A 25192-nucleotide genomic window follows, 5' to 3' on the forward strand; every position below is an offset into this window, starting at 1 on the left:
GAGGACAAATCCTCACACCTCATAGCTCTCCCAACATGGGTATGCTTAGACACTTGCAGCAGCTGGATTGCCAAGGCTTCAAATTCCTGGTGACTCTGTGACTCTTAGCCAAGAAGAAATGGGAAGCATACTTCTGGTACTCCTGGCACCCCAATGGCAGCAAGAGCAGAAGAAAATGGCAAACAAGACTAAATACATGATGAGGAGTTTGGCCCTGATGAATAACATTAATGCAGCAATACTTTTATATTAATACATATGTGTTTTAATATGTTTCACCAGAGATATCAATGTTTCTTAGTTTCAAAGTATGGTTGAAAACACTCCATTTCAGAGTACAGATCATGCTTTGAAAAATACTGGTGCAAACCTTCCATCTTTTGGTGTTTCCTAATGCTCTATTAAAAATACACATGCAACATTAATTAAATCAAAGAGTTCTGTATAATCACACTTAGACTAAATAGAAAAAGCTCAGATCTTCAGACCACATCATCACACAGTCAAACTAGAAAATAACTTAAGAGTTGGATGAACAAAATGGTGGGCGTGCCGGTGAAAAATTCCAGACGTCACTTTGAAGAGAGACACACAAAAAAAATCAAGTTGTATCAGGTGATGACATTTCAAACAATGGATCTGGCGAAGACAGTTTCTAGACAGGAAGCTCTCAAGTCAGATTTGTCAAACATGTTAATAAGAATTACAGCCGAGACCAGAGGGTGGAAGGGAAAGAGGGCTGAATTTGGTATCAGGAGAAGGCTGGCATCAGGTCACTATCACACATCAACTCTGAGCTCTGGAGTTAACCACCTGACCTCTCAGAGACTCCATTTCCCTCATCGGTAAAAGGAAGTTAGGAACACTTGGAGTTGCTAATTGAAATACCTTCTGAGGTTGTAGTGAGGATATAATAACCAGGTGAGCACTCAACAGACTTGCCCATCCTAGAGAAACAACAGGGCCTCATCTTAGCAAAGATGGGTCCCTCAGTGGTCCTCCTCCTTCTCCTGGTTTGGAAGTCACTCACATGTGACAGATTACCCAAGGGACCACTGGGCAAGGGGTTCTTCTCTGATGAGAAATCACTGGAGTGCCAGCCTAAGTGAATGCTCAGGTCACACCAGGAGAGTGCACTGATGGGCTGGAAACAACAAGAAACCAAGGCAAAAACCTCTTGTCCTCAGACAAAACTCCCCGAACCACCATCATGTCAGAGAAGAGACCACCTCTATCTTTAATGCAGACCACAGTAGCCGACAAGGAGGAGCCATTGAGGATGTCAACGTATAATTTCTGTACTAGACTGGCCTTTTTTGGTCACAGAAAAACTTGACAGAAAATGTCTGAAAGTAGTTAAAAGTAACTATTTCCTAATTCTTCTCTTCTGAAAGTACCCTCATTGACTGTATAGAAAAAAAAAAAAAATCAAATCATCAAATGTATTCTATTTCTTAATTTTCCCACAAAATAAAGATATCTGCTTTTAATACCAATAAACTAGCAAGTAGAGGGGGGAAAAAAAAAAACAAAACAAAAGCAAGCTTGCATGGCTGGGAGCCTTTAAAAAAAAATGCAGCACTTAATTCTAATTTTCTCTTTAATCTTAGAAGAGGGTTCAGAGAGGTGTTCGCTATCTATTTCTAAAGTTTTAATCAATAAGTTAATTACTCCTTTAATCTATTTGGCTACTTTGCATGCATTGATTTTTCTAACTCTCCTTTCATCAGAATTCTTATCTTCTCAGCATAAAATTGATCAGATTTAATCTAGCTATCTGGTAAAACATGAATCAAAAGTTACTAATTGCTTCTGTGGATTTCAAACTTCTATAATATAAATGTCATTTAAATTCATGAAGCTAGAGAAGTCAGCTAGTTTAGATGCTGCAGGACAGCAAGAATACCTCTCTATTTACCACATCATCTCCCTTCCCCTCCCCCCCAGCTCTGAATTGGAGATAAGAAGTCTCTGGGGAGCTCTTACCCCATCAGTGGTGCTGCAGGAGGGGTTTGGGAAAATTCACATGCAGTAATATAGTTGTGGAATTTATATCTAAAACCAAGAAATCAATATCTCATACTTTTTTTTAAAATGGCTCAAATAGTTGGGTGAAATACATAAATTTTTCATTTAAAATAGCAAGCCAAAATGATAACTGATGTTTATATAAAGTGAATTGTAAAAATCATGTCAAACATTTATATAACATTTATGACATTTATATGTCAAATCCCAGAAAATCATATTTCCTCTAAAGAGTTTGCTTTGTTCATGGACAATTAATTAGCATAGAGGCTCTCAGGCAAATAATTACTTTCAGATTTATAGTACCCCACTGACTAAGTGAAGTTGCTAAACACCAGAGTGACTGTGTAGGGACAGCAACTAGACATGGGAACAGCTAGATGACAACTCGGCCTTCAACAGACAGAACTCCATATAGACTTCAATTCTCAAATTAGAACAGTTGTGACACTCTTATGTGTCTAATTAGCACCTTTTTACATTAAAAAGCTGACACACGGTAGGATTGTACCCACAAAACCTTTTCTTTTGCTCAAGAGGAAAAGCTGGCACAATAATAACCAGAAAAAGTAAGAAAAGGAAGGCTGAATGCTTGCTTTATAATGAGCGAAAAATAACATGGCAGTGCCTAAGTCAAGCAGGCAAATGAACACACCTCCGAGCTCTTTTATCCGAGACTGGATTCAGTCCTTTCCCTCTCTGACCTCCTGGTCAGATCTGGCACCAGCTAATCCAGGCCGATGCTAATTCAGAAAGAATGGTCACTTTGCTAGGGCAGAAAATGCTCACGGGTGGGCCAGGCCTGGACAAGCTGGGGAAGGTGTCTGGGGGTGATGCTCCTTTTCCCAGGAGCACAGAATCACCCCCCCCAGGGCTCCTGCAGCCACCCCAAGAATCTGCCAACCCCTGCTTTTATCCTGAAGTTTGTGATGGGAGCCTGGGATCTGCAGGCTGCCCAAGGTCAGTTGCTTTGTTTAGCTACGTAAAACCTCAGATTTCACTGGTGGATTCTGTCCTCTCCTTCTCTGTTTGCAATGTCTGACACTCCCTTCCTCTGGAGGCTCTCCTCCCTGTCAGGAAGCTGCCCCTTGATTCTTCTCCTACTGGCTGACCCTCAGACACAGCTTCTTTACCACATGGGCTCTTTTCTTTCTCTCTATCCTCTTTCCTCTATCTTCCACATCCACCACTTCCAAGATTATTTCCACGCAGATGACTTCCAGCATCAGAGGTCCAACCCTCCTCTTTCCCAAGTCACCAAATGGACATTCCATGGGAGACTCCTAGTCAATGTCCTTTCTATTTCCTCCCAAATTCCTCACTTCTGCCTAGGGAACCCCCCTCCTAATGGCTCTCCAGCTCTGCAACCACAGAATTATCCTCAATTCTTCTTCTCCCCTGCCCCATCCCTATCCAATCTTGATTCTTGATTCATTCTTCAAAACCTCCTTTCCTTTCTCTCCATCTCACTGGCTACCACATTCTTCAAGCCTTCATCACCTTCTCCTCAGACCAGTCAGTACAACAGCCTCTCTGCTGGTGGGCCGGCCTCTTCCCCCTCCAATGCTTTCCCCACACAGGAGCCCAAACAATGCTCCTAAAGTCTTATGATCTATAGAGGACAACAAAATGGATGAAAAGTGTCTCTGGTTCAAACTATAACAAGTAGCCGGCAATTCAATGAGTCAGTCTATCAATGCAAACAATTGGGCTTAGAACTGCACATAGCTGATGAGTTGGGCCCCAAAGTGAAGATGACAGAGAAAGGAAACTGGATTGGATTTGGGGAAGTGAGCAGTATTTTTAAAACACCCATAAAGGATACTTTTAAAATCTCAGTATTATTTTAGGAATGCTATATGGCTTTAAATTGCAGAGAGTAATATAAGGTATACCTGTGATATGAAGGTCAGCAACAGGCTGTACCATTTTCTGAATAAATAGAACAAAAAATCATATAAAAGATAGGACTGAGGAAATGTATAATCAGGGAAAAAATACAGAGCAGTCAATGAATCAAAAAGTCTTTATTAATGGCCTAGCAGAAGAACAAGGGTGGCTGAGCAGCTGCACTGGTACTCACAGAATGTTTAAAAGCTAAAAGATTCGTCATAAACTGCAATGGGCTGCCTCGGGAGCCGGATGGTTCCCCAACTCGGGGTCTTCAGGAAGAAGCTGGATAACCTGAATGATGTTAAATATATTATAGAAGGAACTACTGCCTGACAGGGATTGGGCCCAAGGGCTATCTAGATGGCTTCCAACTCTAAAAGTCAGTGATTAAGAAGAAGGATTTCAGCACAAGGGAAAGAGCTCCAAAGAAGTGCTTCTTGGGAAATCATGGGCAGACATACGGAAGGGCTTACACCGTGAGCTGCATCACAGGGATGAGGCCATAGACACGGCCGCCCAAATAACAATTTTAATAACCAGTTATCAGTGCTATGAAAGGCAAGAGGAAGAAATAAGGAAGAAATCATTTAAAAATCATCTGTCTTTGGCTTCAGATTTAAACACATGCTTAATATGGATCTTTCTACCTTCAATCCAATTATCTCCAGTTATATTTTACCATGTGAACAGTGACAAATATTAATAGTAATTAATACGTATCATTTTAAATTTTAAAAAGAAAAACTAAGAGTGAGTTTTCCTCTAGAGTTTATTAGCAAATAGGATGTTGCAAAAGTTTTACTGTAGTTTTAAGTTGTACAGCTACTGAATGCCAAGCAAGAGAACATAAATTAGCAAGGTAAGAAATGGAAATTTAGATGTCAGGGGAAAGCATGAAACACCACACTCTTTTTTTTATCACATGTGACAGATGAAAACTAAATCACCGATCAGCCATTTAGACTGCAATAATCTAATTCGACAACAGTTTATTAAGTACCTACTATGTGCTAGGCACTATACGAGGACTATCGATAGAAAGATGGAAATAGCTCTTCTCTAAGAGGGCTTTCACTTCACCAGGCAGGGAAGAGCTGCACCTCGAGTCAGGGTTCAAATATGGCCCCAGACACTTACTGGACGTCTTCCTGCCTCAGTTTCCTTACAGGAGATAATTCTGCACAGATCAGATGATAGTGGTGCTTAAGAAATGCTTATTCCTTCCCCTCCCCTTCATAAATGTAAAAGCAAAAATTAGAAAAGTAAATAAAGTTTTGGGGGTAAGGTGTGAGAAGTGCTAAAAACAACCCTGGGGGTTCAGGACGGAGCTTGTGTAGAGAGAGCCAGGGGCTGGATGGAAAAGTCCAGAAGCCTGGCTGATCATGTGCCCCCACGTGGCTCCTCCTCGGGCTTCTCTCCCACCCAGTCTCCAGCCCTCCCAGTATCCGGCTCTTCCCAAGAGCTCATGGAGGTTCCACGGTCCGCCCTTTGCCCTCCCCCCCTCAGGCCGGCCCTCTTCATCAGCCTGCTGCTCCCTCGGCTTCCTCCAGAACCTCTCTCACACACTGAGGTCCCCTCATGACTCGGGCTAAAACTTTCCCACGGCTCTCCACTGTCTACTGAGCAAAGTTCAAATTACCTTGCTCGCCATTCGAGGCCTGACTACGCGCCCCCTCCCGGCCCTGCCGCCTCACCTCCCGGCCCTGCCGCCTCACCTCCCGGCCCTGCCGCCTCACCTCCCGGCCCTGCCGCCTCACCTCCCGGCCCTGCCGCCTCACCTCCCGGCCCTGCCCTCCACCCTTCACGGCCTCGGACTGCTCCGGTCTGCTCCCTAACAAGGCCTGGAAGGCCCCCTCCACCCACCTCCAGGAGGAAATTCTCCCCAAACTTTCCTCCTTAGGCCTCCCCCAGGCTCAGGGATAAATCTTTAACCAAACAAAATGCATGTATCAGCCACTAGGTCAGGCACGGAATGAACCTTCCCGTCAGGCAGCTGAGAGCCAAGGGGAGAAGAGGAACAGAAGAGGAACACACACACAAAAGGCGGCCTGGGAGGAGAGTTTCCGGGGAGAAGGAAGGCCTCCGGCAAGGAAGGCACGAGAGGAGCTGCAGAGGAAACTAGGAGGTTTTACACAGCAGGCAGACTTGAATCTCGCCTGGGAAGGGAGGGTTTCCTTGGTGTAGAGGAAGAGAGAGGAAGGAAGCGCGGGAGGTAAGATAGAAGAGAGAAAAGAGGGGGAAGAAAAGAAGGGAGAGAGGGGGGGAAGGGAAAGGAAGGAAGGATTCATTAAGTGCCCACTATGTGTCGGGCACTGGTCTAAGTGCTTTACAAATCTTGTTTGATCTTGACAAGAAAACTGGGAAATGGTTACTATTATCCCCATTTTCCACCTGAGGAAACTGAGGCCGGCCGGGGTTACGAGGCTTTGTCCAGTGGCACATTTGAACGCAGGTTTTCCTCAGCTCGGCCCCTGCTCCCAGGAGAAGCCTGCCCTAGCAGGGAAGAAGGCCTCGAAGGCCCGGCCTCCGGCTCCCGAGGCTGGACCACTCAAGGCCTTGGAGGCCATGGGGCCGGGCCGCGGGGCGCCCCACCTGGGGCCCGCTCTGTCTGCAAGGGCAGCCGCTCTGGGGCTTCCCGCCTGGGCGCGGGGTAATTAGCCCGGAGGTTACAGGAGAGACAGCGGGGCTCCTCCTCCCTTTCCCTCCTCCGTGCCAGAAGACCCAGGAAAGGCTGAACCCAAGTGCTCTCCATGCGCGTCCTTGCCACCCTCCCCCAGCCCTGGGACGTGACGTCCGGCAGCCGCAGCCTGGGTGACCCACTGGAGCGGGGCACAGCTGCGGGACGGGGTGAGGGGCATCGGCTGCAGGCCCGAGCTGCTACCCCCCGCTGCGGCCGCTGACCTCACCCGGTTCGGTTTTCCCTCCAGATTCGCTGCCTTTGGGAAGGGGGTGCGGGCCCTAGCCTCCCCTCCCCCCCTCCCTCTCAGTTAAAGGGCCTGGGTCCCCACGGCCGAGTGCCCTTGCCGGGCCCCTCCTTCCTGGCGCCGGTCTCCTCATCGGTCCTAGCAGAGCTAAATGAGCTGCCCCGCGGTTAGTGCCGGGGCCCGAGGTGGACAAGGCACTTCCTGCTGCCGGCCTCCATTTCCCCCTAAAACGAGCTGACGAAGGGAACGACCAGCACCATCCCAGGGTCACCACTGGGAATGACGGAACCGCCGCCCCCGGGCCGGCTCTGAGCCTGCTCAGGGGGAGTCGCTTCTGCTCGGACAGCTATGAACCTCGCGGGGGACTCCGTTACCCGGCCCGTGCCTCGGTTTCCCCACACGTAAAACGGGAAGTCCGGCCGTGCTCACTGGCGGCCCGGCCGGCACTGGCCGTCGGGGAGGGGAAGCAGGGAGAGCTGAGGGTCTGCCCGACAAGGTCGGAGGAGGAGGGGCGCTGAGCGCCGGAAGCTAGCGGCTGAGAGAGGAGGAGGCGGGCTCGGAAGCTAAGGGCTGTGGGCTCGAACTCACCAGGAGGGACGCGCCGAAGCCCGGCTGCTCCCCGGGAAAGGCCATCGCTTCAGCCCGAGACGCCTCAGTCACACCCGAGAGAGTGCGAGCCCGAGATCAACGTGACGCCACGCCTTTCACTGGCCACCTGGGCGCCGCCATTTTAATGACCTTTCCCACCGGCAGACTTCCGGGTCTCATGACGTCACTATCATAACAATTCCACGTGCGAAGGGAGGGCTAAAGATCGCTGTGATTTTGACAATTCTCGCGAGATTTAAGTAGGCCCCGCCCTTCCCCCTCCCGCCTACTTTCAAGCCTTTGCATCCCTGCTCTCCCTGGATAGCGCCCGAAGAGGCTGGGGAGCTCCTCTCTCCGCTCTAAATCCTGGATCCGATTAATCTGGAGTCACGATCACCCCAAAACCGCACTCACTAAACGCTGTTTCCTATTTTATCAAAGCACTAAGGGAAAAAGAATTGGGATTTAACCTGTGTTGGTCAGCCTGCCATGGGGGGAGGGGAAAAATTGGAACAAAATGTTTGGCAGTTGTCCATGCTGTAAGATTACCCATGCAAATACCCGGTAAATAAAAACTATAATCAATAAAAAAAAGAAAAAAGAATAGGGGGGAATTATTGTCCTACTAAGGGCTAAAAGTATCCATTTCTCTGGCCTTTGCCCGAAAAGCGGCTTTTTAAAGTTGATCTAGAATATGCTTCTCTTAGAAATCACGTTGGGCTGTGACTCCCACAATATAAGTGGAAAAAGTAAAAATAACGAAAGAGAAGAATACTTTGTAATTATGAGCGCCAGGTCTGGAGCCAAAAAAGGCTGGAGAAAGCGCTCCGCCTGCTCTGTTGGCCGACGTGGAGACCACCGGCGCAAAATGGCGCATCTCCGTCCAACAGAATTGACAAAATGGCTGTTTTTGCTAAACTTTTTTTTATTCTGTCTTCTAAAGCTCTGTGACAAGTTTTACAACTTTCAGAATTACATATATATTTATATATGGAGTATCCGTCAGTGCAGCATGATAGGCTGTGAGGTTAGAAGGACAGGGATTATGTTTCTCATTTTGCAGGTGAGGAAATGGAGAATGAGAAAAATTACACGCCCGTCATATAGTTCATAAGGTGGTAGGTCGGTCGGGCCTTCCTAGCTCTCCATCCTGCATTCTTCCAGACAGAGACAGGAGCCGCGTCCAGCCCTCGCATCTAATTCACAAATGTCCTTAGAAGCAGGAACACCAGCGCCCCCTTATCTGAACGATGATTTCACCCTGGTTTTTATAAATATAGGAAAAGCTAACTTGAAATATCCCTTTGACCCAAAATTACCGGAACAATGTTAAGCATCCGCACCCTGCTTCCAGATCACTTGAACGTTTGGCTCTCACTTGGTTAAAAAAAAATTGTATTTTTTTTTTCTGAATAACCAAGATTATAACTTTGATTTCTCAGACGGAAGATGCTTCTCCCTAATTCATGTCAGAAGCAAGCAGAACAATCCCAATCTCTTTCATTCCAAAGGAAAAAAAGCATTCCCGCCCATTTCTAACCGCCTCCAAAAGCCTCCTGGGAAATACAAAGGTTGCGGCCCGGCCCAGGTTCTACATGTGTGAATTGCTGTAACAGGAGATGCGATTACCTGTGGGACCTTGTCAGATGGAGCGCCTGCCCTGCGCACAGAGAGCAGCTCGCTGCGCCTGGACTGGAGTTGAAAGGATGCAGTAAGAGGAAAGAGGCTGATGTGTACATACTGCAAAGACATCGGGATGAGATTCTCTTTCATGCTCAAAGTCATGGGATGAATCAGTTGGAGAATAAAATACTTTGGCTTTTTTTTGTTTTTTCTTTTTATACAGATGCACATCAAAATGCTTTATGATTGACAAGCAGAGACGTCTGAGCCTAGATGCCATTTCTACCTGTGTGATTGTGTGAGATCATGGGCCTCAGTTTCCCTTCTCTGTGAAATGAGGAGTTTGAATAAGATGAAACGAAGGCCCCTTGCAGATCGAAACTATCGGTTAAGGAGTCTATGATTTGGGAGTAAGTCACCTAACCTCTCTGGATGCCCTGAGTTACCACATCTGTAAAACAGGGGATAAGCTATGTGAGGCTCATATGAGACAGAGACAGAGAGAGACAGACAGAGACAGAGACAGACAGAGAGACAGAGACAGAGAGACAGAGAGACAGAGAGACAGAGACAGACAGACAGAGACAGAGAGACAGACAGAGACAGAGACAGACAGAGAGACAGAGAGAGAGACAGAGACAGAGAGAAAGAGAGAGACAGAGAGAGACAGTGATGGAGAGAGAGAGAGACAGACAGACAGAGACAGAGACAGACAGACAGAGACAGTGATGGAGAGAGAGACAGAGACAGAGAGAAAGAGAGAGACAGTGATGGAGAGAGAGAGAGAGACAGAGACAGAGAGAGAGACAGAGACAGACAGAGACAGACAGACAGAGACAGAGAGAGAGAGAGAGAGAGAGACAGAGACAGAGACACAGAGAGACAGAGACAGAGAGAGACAGAGACAGACAGACAGACAGAGACAGTGATGGAGAGAGAGACAGAGACAGAGAGAAAGAGAGAGACAGAGAGAGAGACAGTGATGGAGAGAGAGAGAGAGAGAGAGAGAGAGAGAGAGAGAGAGAGAGAGAGAGAGAGAGAGAGGCAGAGAAAGAGAGACAGTGATGGAGAGACAGAGAGAGAGAAAGAGAGAGACAGTGATGGAGAGACAGAGACAGAAACAGAGAGAGAGAGAGAGAGAGAGAGAGAGAGAGAGAGAGAGAGAGAGAGAGAGAGAGAGAGAGAAATAGAGAGAGAGAAAGAGAGAGAGAGAGAGAGTGACAGAGACAGAGAGACAGAGATAGAGAGAAGAGAGACAGAGAGACACAGAGAGACAGAGAGAAATTTAGAGAGTTAGGATATTGAGGCTGGAGCAATAGTTATGATTCACATTCACAGGGCCACATCTTCTATTATAGATTAATTGGGTACAATAGAAAGGAAGGAAGGAAGGAAGAGAGAGAGAGGAATAGAGGAAAGAAGGGAGAGAAAGAAGAAGGGAAGGAGAGAGAAAGGGAAAAACAAAACCATGGCTAAAAGAGAATACTGTCCTAAAAGAAAAAGTGCCTCCAAACTCCTACTTCTCACTCCTAACTAGCTCATATGAGGAGATGAGCTTCACAAAAACATTTTAGTCTTCAATGGAAACTTCCCTGAAATATATATATATAATGAAAAGGAAAGAGAAATGGCCCCCATGTTTCCCATGGGCCGCAGACCAGGCGCTGCTTTTTCCAGCAGTTGTTCAGTGTCAAGACATCTCCAAAATGAGTTTGGCCAGAGGCACCTATCAAGGTGACTGTTTACCTGTGACCTTCTTTCATGAATCCAAATCCCTATCATATCATTTAAAACAAAATACTAGAGCTGCTTTAAGAGGTGAAGTCTAGAGAACACTCCTGTGCAGCAAAACAACCAGAGCGACTTTTTTGGTAAATTACCATGTGTACATGAATTCTTAAGATTACAGAAATCCTAATTGTTAATGTCCCCTTCCTCCTGCTAATTCTAATTTGTTGATATGTTGGATTTCCCACCCATTCCCCTTCCCAGAATTAAGATTCTTAAGTGCAGGATCACTTTAATTTTCCCCTCTGTATCCCAGTACTCAGCAAGCACAGTACCCGGCACACAGACACTTCATAAATACTGGCTTGGGCTGGATTAAAGTACCTCCTCTTTTTCTTTCTCTCAATGTCTCTTTCCTGCATCCCACTCTTTCTTCCCTCAGCTCCTCTCAAGCAATATTAAATTTAAATAGAAACATGTTCACAAACAAGATTTAGGTAACCTGGGTTCAATTTAAGGTAGCACTAATGATTTGTTGTGTGGTCTTTGGCAAGTCAATTATTCCCTTTGCCACAGTTTCCTCATTAAAATCATCCTGCCAGAGGAGCCGTTTCCTTTCCAAGGTTCTCTAGCCTGAGGTCAGGCTTACTTTTACCAAAGCAGTGGGTATGGGGGTGGCAGAGAATGGGGGCATGTCTTTCGGCTAACACCTTTCTTCTACTTCTTGGGTTGCTTCTCTCCCTCTGCCAACTATTTAACTAGGGATCTTCATTTTCCTTTCTCCCACCTCCTGAGTTCCCAGATTTAAAAAAAAAAAAATCTCATTTCTCTGGACCACAATGAAAATAGATGCACTCTATATTTGCTTAGAAGAATTTTGTCCTTTGTCAGCTCTGGATTGAGGATTTCCCTCTAGATTCTCTTTTCCCTTGCATTACGAATTTATAACTGTGCCATTAAATAACTATACCTGGCAGGACCTAGTCAGCTCAGCTCCTAAAGGCTGGAATAACTCCAAAGGGATTGGCCATTAGTACTAAAGATGTCTTAAGGCTCTTGCCAGCTTCCACCCATTTCAACTCTTTCTAAACTCCCCAAACTCCTAAATTCATAATCCAGTGTTCAATATACATTTTCATATTCCCCAGGAATTCTCACCCAAATGTCTACACATTACTGTATCTCTTGACTTACTTGCCAATAGTCTGCAGACAATATTATTATTAATGTTCCTTCTCTCTCAGTTACTTTAAATATGGCACTAACACTCATTCTACTTCTTTGCTTTCGTATTTCTATCCTCTGAACTTAGCAGAGTGCTTTGCACATAGGACGTCCTTAAGAAGTTTTTTCTTTCATTGTTTATTCTTTCATTCATCCATAGGCTTTGTGTGGAATAGAGAGAGAGAAGGTGAAGAACTTACAGGAATGTATGGATTAGTTTTTTGTATTTTATTTTCATTATTTCTGTGTTTCCCCTATGACCTGTATAATATGTGCAGGCCCATATTTACCTGAGCCTTGGCCAGCTATAAACATATTTACTTGACCTCAGCTGATGACATTTATCAGTATTTGACATTTATTGATATTTAGTCTATTAGCTGGACCACTATCTGCTTGATTAAGCCTGAAGGCCTGATTTTCTGTTTCCTAGAAATCAGAAGATTTTAGGGAAACAGAAACCTTCCATTCCAATCTCCCGAATAGCAACAACCAATTAGATGCCTCCTCCTTCCCTTCTCACTTGTGATGTAATCTCTTATATAAAAATTGTGTATCTTTACTTCTTCTTTAGCCCTCCTTCCACGAGCTTTCTCTTTCTTATGGGATGGCTCATCCTCAGGAGGTTTTTCAATAAACAACTTTTCTGCCTTCTGCTGAGTGATCTCTCAGTAGTCATTTTGGGTAAGGATCTTCTACATCTACATTGATGCTGATCCACTTTCCTTCCTTACTGTATCACATTCTGTGTATGGAACTGCTTCCTCATTGGAGCCACAGTCAATGTATTGATTATTTTTGCTAAGGTGCTTTCCCTCCCCCACTTTTTTCTGCTATAAGGAATGAATTTTTAGGTAAATAAAGGGAAAGGGAGATACTTAGAAATTAACTGATGAGAAAATGAAAAATAAATAAGAATAAAAATTGTTAAAAGTATAAAGTGCTATACAAAGGTGAGAAGTTATTACTATTACTATAATAATATTAATAATCACCTAAATCTTTTATAATAAGTTTTATAAAATTCTAAGGGGTATAATGAATAGAATGCTAGGGTTGGAATCAAGAAGACCTGTATTCAAATCCTTTCTCAAATTTAATAGCCATGCAACCCTTATGAAGGCATTTATTCTCTAGATGCCAAAGGACCCTCTATTAAATTATATATCAAGCAAATCAGTATCATATGGGGGAAGGCCATTGGATTTGGAGGCAGAGCTTGAGTCCTGACTTTGGCAGAAGTCTATGAGTGTGATTCAGAGATGGTTCCTTCCCTAGGCCCCAGGCACAAATTCTTCATCTGTAAATGACAAGGCTGAACAAAACTAGGTCCTTTTGATGATCCTATACTTAAAGACTGAGTCGAGGATTTCCCTAAGCTAAAAAAATATTATGGAACTTTAAAACTGTCTCTCCACTATCCATTCAGACCCATTTGGTTTTTCTTTTTTTTTTAATTAAATAACAAATTAAACAAGCTAAATCTTTAGAGAGAATAAATTATTTCCATTTTGGTCTAAATATGACACCTGGCTAGGACATAGAACTAACTTTGAATAAAAAAGAAACAGAAGGGCATTCAGTCATTCAGTGCTCAATTACTCTGAAGAAAATTTTCCTTTTGGGGATCTGAAAATTGTTCCAAAGTAAGAGCTCTATACCTTTGTCTTACCAGTCAGGCAGGCCAACAGAACTGTCACATTGAAGTACGACCTAAAGGTAGCCTTGCTATAATTGCTCCCCTTGGTCAGAGAGGCTGGCAAAGGATAATTATAGTTCACCTCTGTGACACTTACTCAACATAAATGACTGTGGCAAATGATTGTTCTATAACCATTGTTATATCCAAGGGCAATGACGGAAGGTTTTTGTAAGTTTGTTTTCTTGTGACATGGAGGAGCTGAAAGAAAACATGGATATAGTTAGTGATTGTACTATTACAGAAAAATGAAACAGACACAAAATAAATCTGTACGTACATTTATTGATATAGCTACAGATACAAATGGATGTTTACATATATAAATAGAGGGATATATTAAGATAGATCTAGATACATACAAAGAAAGAGAGAGAAATAGAGGAATAGACACACAGACAGACAGATAGATAGATAGATAGATAGATAGATAGATAGATAGATAGATAGATAGATAGATATTTGTACGATTTTCAATTTTCTGTAATGGTAAAATCAGTAAATATTTCCATGTTTTCTATTATTCCCAGGGACACAGTGATCTTACTACTACAGAAAATTGGAACACATATACAAATATGTACATATGTGTATATCTATACTTTGATCCATAGCTATAAATGTTTCCATCTCAGATCGAGATACATCTATAGATAGATATACGTTTCTGTTTTTTGATTTTTTTATCATAGTAATATCACTAACCATATCCATGCTTTTTTTAAATCACTTTTTATATTGTGAGGAAAACAAACAAAAACTTTCATTCATCGCCCTTGGATATAACAATAGTCTGAGGCTAAGAACAATTATTTGCTCCAATTTTCTATGTCAAGCAAGAGGTGACCTACAATTGTCCATTGTCAGACACTATGATGACAGAGAACAATTATGACAAAGATGTCTATGTCTGGGTTCAGATCTAAGTTTCTGTTCATATCCACATTCATATCCATATCTATATCAATCTACATATCGGTATAGGTACTATATCTATATAAATATATCTTTATAGCTATAGGTATAATTATAGCTAGCTAATTAGCTATATCTATCCCTCCATTTTTCTATCTATCTATCTATCTATTTCTCTATCTATCTATCGACAGAGAGACAGAGAGATTTACATAAAAATCCACCTATAGATATATAAAAACATGTTAGTAGAATAGCGTTCCTCACTGGAAATTCTCTACATAGATACAAACATATATCTAGTTACAAATGGAGCTATGGCTACAGGTATGTTACAAATTTTCATCAATGTGGAAAACTAGTGATATGGAAACTTCCTTCACTGATTTAAATCAGCAATCTACCTTGAATTTAAGAGTTTTAGAATTAATTACCTGGGACATTGAGGTGAGGGGATTTGCCTGGGATTATACATCCAGGAGTTTGCGGGAGAAGGGACTTGAATCCAGATCTCTGACTTCAAGGTCAGCCCTCCTCTAAATCTCTTCTTAAAAAGAAAAAAAAAAACTTCACTAATGATTAAGAAAGAGACAGGACTATAGGTAGTGTTTTTCTCCTTATTGCCCATTGAAGGTGGATATTTCAATCCCACTGATGCAGAAAAGAAAGAATTAATTTGGGAAGTGAACTCCTAATGAAAGTTCCTGAGAATGGGATCTAAAAGACATTTTTAAAAAGAGACATGAAAACTCCTTGGCCGCAATTGAATGTCCATAACAAAGGCAGGTATAAATGTGTTTTCCTGCAATCTTTAAAATATAATCATTGATTTTTAAAATTATATTTTTAAATATAATCTTTTACATATAATCAAAATGACCTCCCACTAAAAATGTCAGGAGGAGACGGAAAATTGCATGCAAATAAATAGATAAATGTGTATATGGATATAGATAGTTCTCTATATCTATGTAGTCATTGTAGCTACTTTCCAATATATCTGGTTTGGCATGTACATGCACTGGCACATACATTTATATACATATATATCTATATGTTTTTGGTACTTATCTATGTATATCACATATGTATATGTGTAAATATATACAGGTTTGGTATATATAACTATATCCTACCCATAGATATGCATACATATATGTATGTGTGGATATACACAGAGGAGATATATATATATATACACATTTATATCTATGTGTATATATGTGTCTTTGTCTGTATCTATGTCCTTGTCCATGTCTATGTCTATGTTTATGTCTGTGTCTATACACAAATCAAACCAGCTACAATGCACAGTAGTTACAGTGATGGGGCAGCTAACTGGTGAAGTGGATAGAATGTTGAACCTGGAGTCAAAGAACACTCACCTTTCTGAATTCAAATCTGGCCTTAGATACTTACTAGCTATATGATCTCAGGCAAGTCACTTAACTGTTTGCCTCAGTTTCTTTATCTGTAAAATGAACTGGAAAAGGAAATGGCAAGCCAGTCCAGTATCTTTGCCAAGAAAACCCCAATTGAGCTTACAAAGAGCTGGATAAAAGTAAAAGGACTGATCGACAATAGCAAAATTACAATGAAGAATAAGGCAGTAAGAAGTGCTGAATCTGGAATCAGGAAAACCTATGTTCAAAGCTAGTCTGAGATACTTCTTAACAGTGTGACTCCAGGCAAGTTCCTTCATCTCTCTTCAGTTTCCATTACCGTAAAAAAGGGGATAATAAAATGATAGTATTTACCTTGCAGAGTTGTTGTGAGTATCCAGTCTTAATGATATTTGTAAAACTTTTAGCAAAGTGTAACTGGAAGACACTTTGCCACTAGATAGAACTGGAAATTCCTAGGAGACAAAATCCAAGAGAGAAGCCAGTCACCAATCCCTTGACTTTCAATGCCAAATGCCCAATGTTGAGGTACCAAGCAAAGTAAAGGTCCTAACTCAAAGAAATCAGTTGATCTCTTTGATCACAGAAGTATTATCAATATTATTTATTGGGATGAAACTCATGGCTGGACCAAATCTCCAGATGGGTGTATTGCAGTAAAAAGAAAAAAGGACTGATAAAGGGAGTGCAGGTGGGTTGAGAAAATCCAGGAACTAGAGGGGAAAACATAAGAATGTGAATAAATGAATGAACAAATAAAGCATCTATTAAACTTATTCTGTGCAAAGCACTGTGCTAAGTATTGGGAATGCAAAGATGGAAGACATCCCTTGCTCTCAGAGAGCTCACATTTTGGTGTGGGAGACAACATATGTGAAAGCTATCAGTTACAATTCAGATGATCAATAAGGTGGAGCATCAAAGTAGATGTTAATACCTCTTCTTTGACGTTTCTTTAATTATTGATTAATAATTGATTGAATTAATTATTGATTGAATAATTAATGGTTAATAAAATCATCTCAGTTTCTGATGTTGAAGGAACTAGCCAGTGTTCCAAGGACCTTGGTTGCCTGAACTTTCTTTTTTAGCTATTCAGAGCTGAGAGTATGGTACCTATAGGCACAGTTGCCAAGTTCATTTCCTCAGAGGTTGTCTCCTAGTATGATGTCCATAAGTACCAGGCTGGAAGCATTGCTTTACTAGTATATTTTGGGTCGCTGGAAGATACATGGATGGAGAAACAGGAAAAAATTATGATTAGAGTATAAAACAGATCAACTGAACCCAGAAAAAGGCAATGATTGATTTCAGAAAACTGATCCCAGGCCTGGCATAGAATTGTGATATAATAATAATAATAATAAATAATAATAATAATAATAATAATAAAGTATTATTATCATTGTTGCAGCTAATGTTTTTATAGTGCTTACTATGTGTCAAGCACTATGCTAAGCACTTTACAATTATGATCTCATTTGGTCCTCACAAAAATCCTAGGAGGGAGGTACTATTATTCCCATTTTACAGGTGATAAAACTGATGCAAACAAAGATAAAGTCACATAACTAGTCTCTGAGACTAGAATTGACTTCAGGTCTTCCTGCTTCCAGGTCCAGGATTCTATCCATTATATAGAGTTTTCCAGCCTACCTATGTTATCACTTCATGCTATACTGATTTCCATGGCTTAAAGATTGAGGATAAAACTTCCTACCAACCTCCCCCATTCTCCACCTTTCTCTGGCATTTTGTATATATGGGCAAGGTGACAACTCATCTTCTCCAGTGGGTAGGGGCAGCTCATAGTAGTCCCTCTGTCCCTTTTCCTCTTCTCTTGTTTCTTTCAAAACTCCAGCCATTACCTGTTCATCCATTCAGACTCTGAATCCACTGGGTGTTAACCATACTGAAAGAAAGGACAAATTCTATCAAATCATGACTGTTGGCTGTTTAAGCTTTTGTCACCTGAAATAACAAATGGGATGAAAAGCATCAAGGTAATGGAACCCATTAATACAGTTAAGTGAGATGTAAGGGCAAGTTTAAGAAGGCAGGCTCAGAATCCTGGGGTAGCTCTGCTTTCATAGACCATTGCAGGAAGCCTCAGAGGAAAAGAGAAGCTGCTGACCTTATCAAGATTATTGGCAACCTTCCTCCCCCATCAATTGATTGCCCTTGCTTTCATAAATCAAGCTTGGTGCAGATAAAAAGATCAGGGAACACATTTAACAACTCCAAATCAAATGCTATTTGATATTTTTGAGTTTCAGAAAAAGGGAAGGGAGCTGTTTTTACAGTGTGCATCACTATTAAAATGAGGGATATCTTTTAAAATGACAATCCTGTCTTATTTATTTATTAGTTTGATTATTTATTTCAAGTTTATCTCTAGAGAATCCATGCCAACTAGGAAAAAAGAGGCTCTAGTCTCTGAATAACACAGTTGTCATTTAAACGGAGAAGAGTCAATGATGTCTTTGCTAAGTAGAGAACCTGTCTGCCATCATGCTAAACAGAGTTAGCTATCAATCCTGATGTACTGAACCACCAAAAACTCATTTTTCATTCAATAATGTACTGTTTTTCAGGGATAGATTTACTTCTTAGTATTTGCATTTTCCCATCTGAAAAATGAAATCAAAACTGTAATAATGAGGAATTTCAGAGGATTTTGCATAATAACATGATCCTTTCAATGATGCTTCAGGGGAGCCATCATTTCATCAATATAGGCATTCATACTGAGACAGAGCAAAACCCCTTTATACCTTTTAATCCTATATTCTTTTTGTCTGGATCCTGTCTTCATTTCTCCATAGAGAATCCACATGATGATCTCAAGGCCTGCCTTTAAGTAATTTAACATTCCGTTGAAATCAAGGATTCCAATTAGCATCTTTTACTCCAGTTGCATTTTAAGCCCTTCTCTCTTTCTGGTCATCCATTTTCTGGACCATCAATTTCATGGTATGTAAGTGGGGAATATGGTAGAGAAACAATTTCAACCAGAAGGGGAAATGATGCAGAGAGTGTACCACCTTCAGGTGGTAGGGAGGAAACAAAGACCAAGTTCCCTTGTCTTAATAACTACTCAAATTCTCAGATCCTTGTCTCCAGGCTATTTCTCCATTTCTATCAGATCATCCTCAGACTAATATCTCTCTATTTCTATGCTGTGCCCAAAATCTTCAGCAAAGTTTAAGTGCCATTGGGTACATATAAGCCAAGGCTAGAATGAACTCCAGAGCCTAGTGATAATGGAGTCCATGTTTATTAGGTCATTAGAATCCAACCACTTTTCTTTCTCAGGAAGATATACTTTCTCAACTTTGAACAGAAAATGACACTTTGCAATATCTACTCCTGCCAAGGGATTATATAAAATTTACAGAGCAATCAGCAATCAAATCTCATTCTTGGATTGGTCCGTTCCCTTGTTCTCCCAATGTCTATTACCTCAAAATTGCCAAAAGCTCTGTCCAAAGAAAGGAATTCCTCTCTGGGAGACACAGCTGCACCATAAGGAGGGCAAGTGAGCAATTGGTTCTGCTCTGGTCAAGCAAGCATAGGATGTGGTTAATAATAAGTGATTAGAATACTTTGGGCATGTTACAATAGGCTGGTCCCTTGCTCTCCAAAAGTGTAATTAGTGAGAATTCGGGGTTACTCGAAAAAATAATTCAGAAGTCAAAGGGAATAGATATTTTTAGTACATAATTTTAGATTAAAGGAAAAAAAGTGAAATGAAGGAAGGATAAAAAGAAGGGACAGGAGAAAAGGTGAAAGGATGGAAGGAAAGAGGAGAAGAGGGAAGAAGAAAAGAAAGGAGAAAATGAAGGATTGAAGAGAGGGGAGAAAGACATTGTAAAATCTGAAGAAATATGAAAAGTTTTTTGTCTAATCCTTCTAGAATATTCTAGCTAAAATATATATTCTTCATAGTATATACATTAACAATTTTATTATCCTCATATAATTTTGTTTCTTTTTATTTTGAAATTTCATTTTACTTTGTAATGATGGAAAATCCATTTTATTTCTTTTTCATCACTTTCTACAAGCTTTTCATCAAAACAAAGAAAAACAAAACCTTTGCAACAAATATTCAGGCAAGTAAAACAGATTCCCATACAGACCATATCCCACTCCCTATATGTATTTTAATCTGTATTCTGAGCCTGTCACCTCTCTATCAGGAGGTGGATAGCATGTTTCAGCATGAAAACTCTGGAATCCTAGTTGAAGACATTATATGATCATAGGATAATAGATTTTGAGCTGGAAAGGATCTCGTATGCCACCTAGTCCCACCCTCACATTTCATAGGTGAGGAAACTGAGATAGAGAAAAACTTATCTTAGGCCATATGGGTGAAGTGATAAGAAGGGGAGTTTAAATCCAGATCTACCAAGAAAGTCTCAGAGGGTAACACATTTGCATTGAGTACATTGTTATTTTAACAGAATTATTTTTTCAGAATTATTTTGTTGATATGAAAATATCTGATTTGCTGGTATATTTTCTTCTTTAAAATATGTTGTCTTAGTAAAAGTTAAATTAAAGAGGTTTGAATATTCAAAGTTTTTAAAAAAAACCTTATTAGATTGGAATATAAATTGGAAACTAATTCAAATGACATAATTTTGCTTCAATATTTGTCATCTCATCTCTGCATTTTTGTGTTCTGTTGCCATCATTCCAGAGAATATACTACTTATTACATTTTTTTCCACTTTCTGTTCTCAAAGATTAGTTATACTGTTTGCCTTTTTGAATTCTTTTGTAAATAGGCTGATTTCCCTTCTTGGATTCTTCTTTAATTATTTTACTAAGCTTCCATCCTATTTTATAGTTGTTCTATTCTCATTTCAGGGGATCATGAGAATTGTTAGTAATTATTGCTATTATCAGTAATATTCCTTTCTTCTGGATGTTTTCCTCCTTATCCTCCTCCTCTTTCTTGCTTTTTCCTTTTCCTCTCCTAGGATAATTATCGATTATCCGAAGACTTCTTTTTTTATTTACTCATTTCATTCAATATCTATATTTTTCTATGAGGGTGATCTTATGAAGATTTCTTTCCTTTTCCCTCCTGAGGATGTTGTTCTTTTTACCTTTTTGTTTCCTTTCTTATCATTCTGAGGAGAGGAAAAGGGGTTGATAATAAGCATGCTGACTCACTTCTCCAACTTGCTACAAGTCAAATTATCTAATAACAATAGCCGTTGTTTTTGTTGTTTGCTGTTTGTTCTCAAAGAGCACCATGCCATCAGGGAAATGATTCCATGACATGCAAGTGAGTTGGATTTAAGTGAGGGAGGGCTGTGCAAAGTCACCTACCTCACTTTCCCATGGATCCATTGGCAAGATAAACACCATGACAACTGGAGATGGCCCAGAATGAAATGGGATATTGGCCTTTTTAAGCTAAAATCTTCAACAGCTCTCAGTTTGACTTTGGCTACATCCATTCAGTGATTAAAACTAGACAGCAATATAGACTGCTTTATTTATGTTTTCTCACATGGCTATCACAAAAGGCTATGATATAAGTGCTAATATTATGTCCATTGGACATAGGGTGAAAGATGTTAAATGACTTGCCTAGAAATATATGACAATTATGTGTCTGCAATAGGATTTGAATTCAGATCTACCTGATACCCAAATAGCACTATTTCCATTGTGCCATCTATCTTCCTCTGACTCTATTATTTAGAAAATATAAATATTATTTTTGCTGGGTTTCTGAATTTCTGAAATTATTTTGTCAATTTGATAAACTTCCTTCAATTTAATGTATATAAAAGGTAAAATAAATTTTATTTTGATTACTAGTTGCTATTTTTTAATTTCCTTCACAGAAACCAAGTAATATACTGGATGGAAATACATTATAAGTGAATAATGACAACTAAATTATTAGAGTCATAGTTGTTGAATCTTTTATTATATTCTTAGGCTTTATTCCATGGTGTGATTCATGCTTTTTATTATACATTTTTAAATGTCAAGTATTAATATCTCCCTGATTCAGGCCAAACTGGTGCTTTGGGTTCAGAAGCTGAACTAAATGAGAACCTCCCAGACTATAAGAGTCAGCAAAAATAGGCTTGCTTAGTTATAGTGTGGAAAGTCTATTTAGCAAGAGGTACTGCATGGATTCCATTTAATTTAATTTCCCTCCCTCTGGGTTGATCTTGCTGGTCATTACCTAAGCCTGAGGAAAATCCATCAATGTTTCTGTATGGGTTGGCTTTTGTACTATGTTACCAGCAAATTCTATCAATGACCAGAGCCTTGGTCCTTTGGACAGATTAAATCTTCAGGATAGTTTTAATCTCTTTTAAGGAAAAAAAATATTATTTCTACTGAAAAGGTCAAGTGATGTTTGACTGAAGGACTCTGTCAGCCAAAGAAGTTTAGATTTAATTTAATGAGCAATAAAGAGAAACCTTATTGATTATTCGGAGAAATAATGTGATCAAAGACTCCGTATCTTCTTCTTCCTCTTCATTAATGAAGTAATCATAATTTCCATCCCCTCCCTTTTTTTTTTTTTTTTTTTACTTCTTAAACCTTCATTTCAACTGTATTTTCCCACATTACAGGGAGAAACCAATACCTTGGAAATGTCCAGTTCAATCCCACCAGCCATGTTTAGCTTTATTAGAACTGCAGAGAACATAATCCTAGACCAAATTCTCAGCAGTTCTGTCATTGAAGTCTGCTGTGCAACTCACATCCAGAAAAATCTGGCTGAAGTAGTTCGTTCTGGCCACATCCTGGTCCTTCTGCAGACCATGCTGATGTGTCCAATGTACAGAAGAGAGTTCTGGATAGCTCCTTACTTATTTCACATAGGTGAGCCAGCCTTCATTGATTGTAACAAAGAGTTCTTTCTGCATGTAATTGTGTTTCCCACTAAATCCTTATTCTTTACATAGGGATCAAGATTATATTGGATCAAATCCCATAACTATGAAAAGTCCTGAGGATCAGGTGTTATACTGAAGCACATTCCCCTTTCTCTATTGCCTCCGCAGGTATTAGATACATGACCTCTATATGATTTGGATTATCATACTGCATATAAAATATTTTTCTTTCCTTCTTGAAGAAAGTGGTCATATCCTGGGCTTTCATATCTGTTTCAGGCTATCAGACCAAATGTATAAAATATTTTCATTATTCTACTTAATATTTCTGGGGTGACACACATTTAAGCACTATTACCAACCATTTCTAAAATAAGTTCAAATCCCTACTTAGCTCAGAGTCAGTCAGCAGCACGCTATTAAAAATGGATTTGGAAAGGTCATTACTTTTAAATCATATGTGGCCAAATCCTCTCTTTGTGTGGAAAGAGGAAAGGGAAGGAAAGGGAATAAGCATTTGTATGGTTTCTTCTGCTAAGCACTTTATAAACATCTCATTTGATATGAGAGGGAACTTAATACAGGCTAAAGCAGTTGGTCTTACAAGTTACCTCTTATCTTTTTCCTTTCTAGAAAATATTTATTCAGAATGTAAAAAAAAAATCAGCTAATCTCTATCTGGAGATGAAATCTATTATAAGAATATAGATAGAAAATAAACAAGATTTTTTTTAAAAAACTAGAAATTCTTGTAAATAAGCTATACTGACTCCAGGCAATGGTAGTCATGAGAGCTTTTCCAGTGGAAACTAGAAAGCCACTTGTCATAGATCTTGTAGAACAAATTCCTATTCATGGACGAGTTAAATAAAATGTCTACTATTACTATGAGTTTCTATGAGCCTGTGAGATAATCTTCTAGGCTCCCAGAGAGGTATTGAAGTGCTAGTCTTAGAACAAGAACTTGCAATCCCACTTTGGCATTTACTAATTGTATGACCTTGAACAGTCATTTAATGGCCATGAGCCTCTGTTTCCTCATGTGTAAATGAGGATAATGAACCTTACTTGACCTACTTTACAGGATTGTTATGATGAAAGTGCTTTTCAAGTGCTACCATGCTGCAAATATTAATAAATGCCCCTACAGGATTTTTAATCTCATTGATGAGGTAAGGGAACAAGCATTTATGAAACACTAAGGGCCAGGCAATGTGCTAATGGGTTTGCAAATATGATCTCACCAACCCTGGGAGGTAGGAACTAGTATTAGCCATGTTTTACATTAGGAAAGTAAGACAGATAGGGCTTCAATGACTCGTTATGGGTCCCCCAGGTAGTAAATTTCTAACAGTGGATTTGAACTCAGGTGTTTCTAACTCTAGGCCTAACCATGTGGCATTGATAAGGTTTCTGATGATGCACATAGCAACCCCTCCATGCCCTTCCATCCTATCCAGCACTCCTTCACGGACCCATAGAGAGAACAACCAACATATTCTGAAGCTTTCCTCCTTTTTTCTTAGTCTCAAAAAGATGCCAGTGGAAGATATGGACTTTCTAACAGCCATCCATCATTCTCCCCCCATGACTAAGGGAGCTAGTAGCAGATCTGATCTCCTCATGCCCAAAGGACCCCTACCTGGTAATCAGCAGCAACCATGTGAGTGTTAGAGCAATGCTGACCAGTACCCTATGAGACTAACAGGGAACAATAGCAATTCACATGGCTGGTGAAACTGTACCTTGGCAAAGACTGCACATTGTGTGAGACTAGTGAAGCATAGTGACATCCACAGATCTGCAGGGTCAGAGGTACGCGTTACCCATTCATAGTCTCTGCCCACGTACTTCCTTTCAAATTTGTTCCCTATGTTTCTTCCTCCCCACAATGATGTGTGTATTTGTGGGAAAGGGTTATGGGGGAAATTGTTCCTACTTACTATGCTATTTCTGTCTCATTGAATGCTTTTAATTTGAAATAATGTTTGCTTAGTAAAAGTTAGTACATTGATGGAGGCTCATTATCTATAGTTTGGGGTAGATGAAAACCCATAGTAATCCTCAATCTAGGATGGCTTTGTCTAAATATACTGAGATGTGATTTGGACCATGCTCCCAGGTGCTACCCTTCAAAGTACCGCTCAGATGCCGTGTCCTTCCAACACAGGACTTTTCCTCTTCTTTCAGCATTTAGAATCGCTTCCTGTTTGAAATTGCTTCGTATAAACTTTCCATTTGCCTGCATTCATAATCACATTCTCCTACCAGTGGGATGTAAAT

General features: G+C 40.6%; 1 protein-coding gene and 1 long non-coding RNA gene across 9 annotated transcripts in view; both read right to left on the bottom strand.

Moving 5' to 3' along the window:
* Nucleotides 1-7619, bottom strand: part of SLC25A26 (solute carrier family 25 member 26) — a 137674-nt gene extending 130055 nt beyond the window's left edge. For 3 of the 6 annotated variants that reach the window (XR_012485000.1, XR_012485001.1, XM_074284153.1), the window contains exon 1: nt 7434-7604. Coding sequence is in view for 3 of the 6 variants with exons in the window: in XM_074284153.1 (XP_074140254.1) it covers nt 7434-7478 (45 nt within the window). In the remaining 3 variants the exon portion in view is untranslated. Of the gene's footprint in view, nt 1-7433 lie in introns of all 6 variants that reach the window. The other 3 variants (XM_074284155.1, XM_074284154.1, XM_074284150.1) reach the window with 3 other exon arrangements.
* Nucleotides 7620-8610: 991 nt separating this feature from the next.
* On the bottom strand, nt 8611-24585 carry LOC141551929 (uncharacterized). Of its 3 annotated transcripts, XR_012485004.1 has the most exons (8): nt 24552-24585; nt 17894-17937; nt 17142-17245; nt 16380-16480; nt 15057-15169; nt 13805-13908; nt 9063-9173; nt 8611-8694 (listed from the first exon to the last, which is right to left on the bottom strand). It is a non-coding gene; the product is annotated as an uncharacterized LOC141551929 (long non-coding RNA). The 3 variants fall into 3 exon arrangements; XR_012485002.1 differs by lacking the exon at nt 24552-24585 and having other exon boundaries at nt 17894-17993; XR_012485003.1 differs by lacking the exons at nt 9063-9173; nt 24552-24585 and having other exon boundaries at nt 8617-8694; nt 17894-17993.
* Nucleotides 24586-25192: the final 607 nt, after the last annotated feature.

The sequence above is a fragment of the Sminthopsis crassicaudata genome, chromosome 1 (assembly GCF_048593235.1).
Source record: "Sminthopsis crassicaudata isolate SCR6 chromosome 1, ASM4859323v1, whole genome shotgun sequence".
Taxonomy (NCBI): domain Eukaryota; kingdom Metazoa; phylum Chordata; class Mammalia; order Dasyuromorphia; family Dasyuridae; genus Sminthopsis; species Sminthopsis crassicaudata.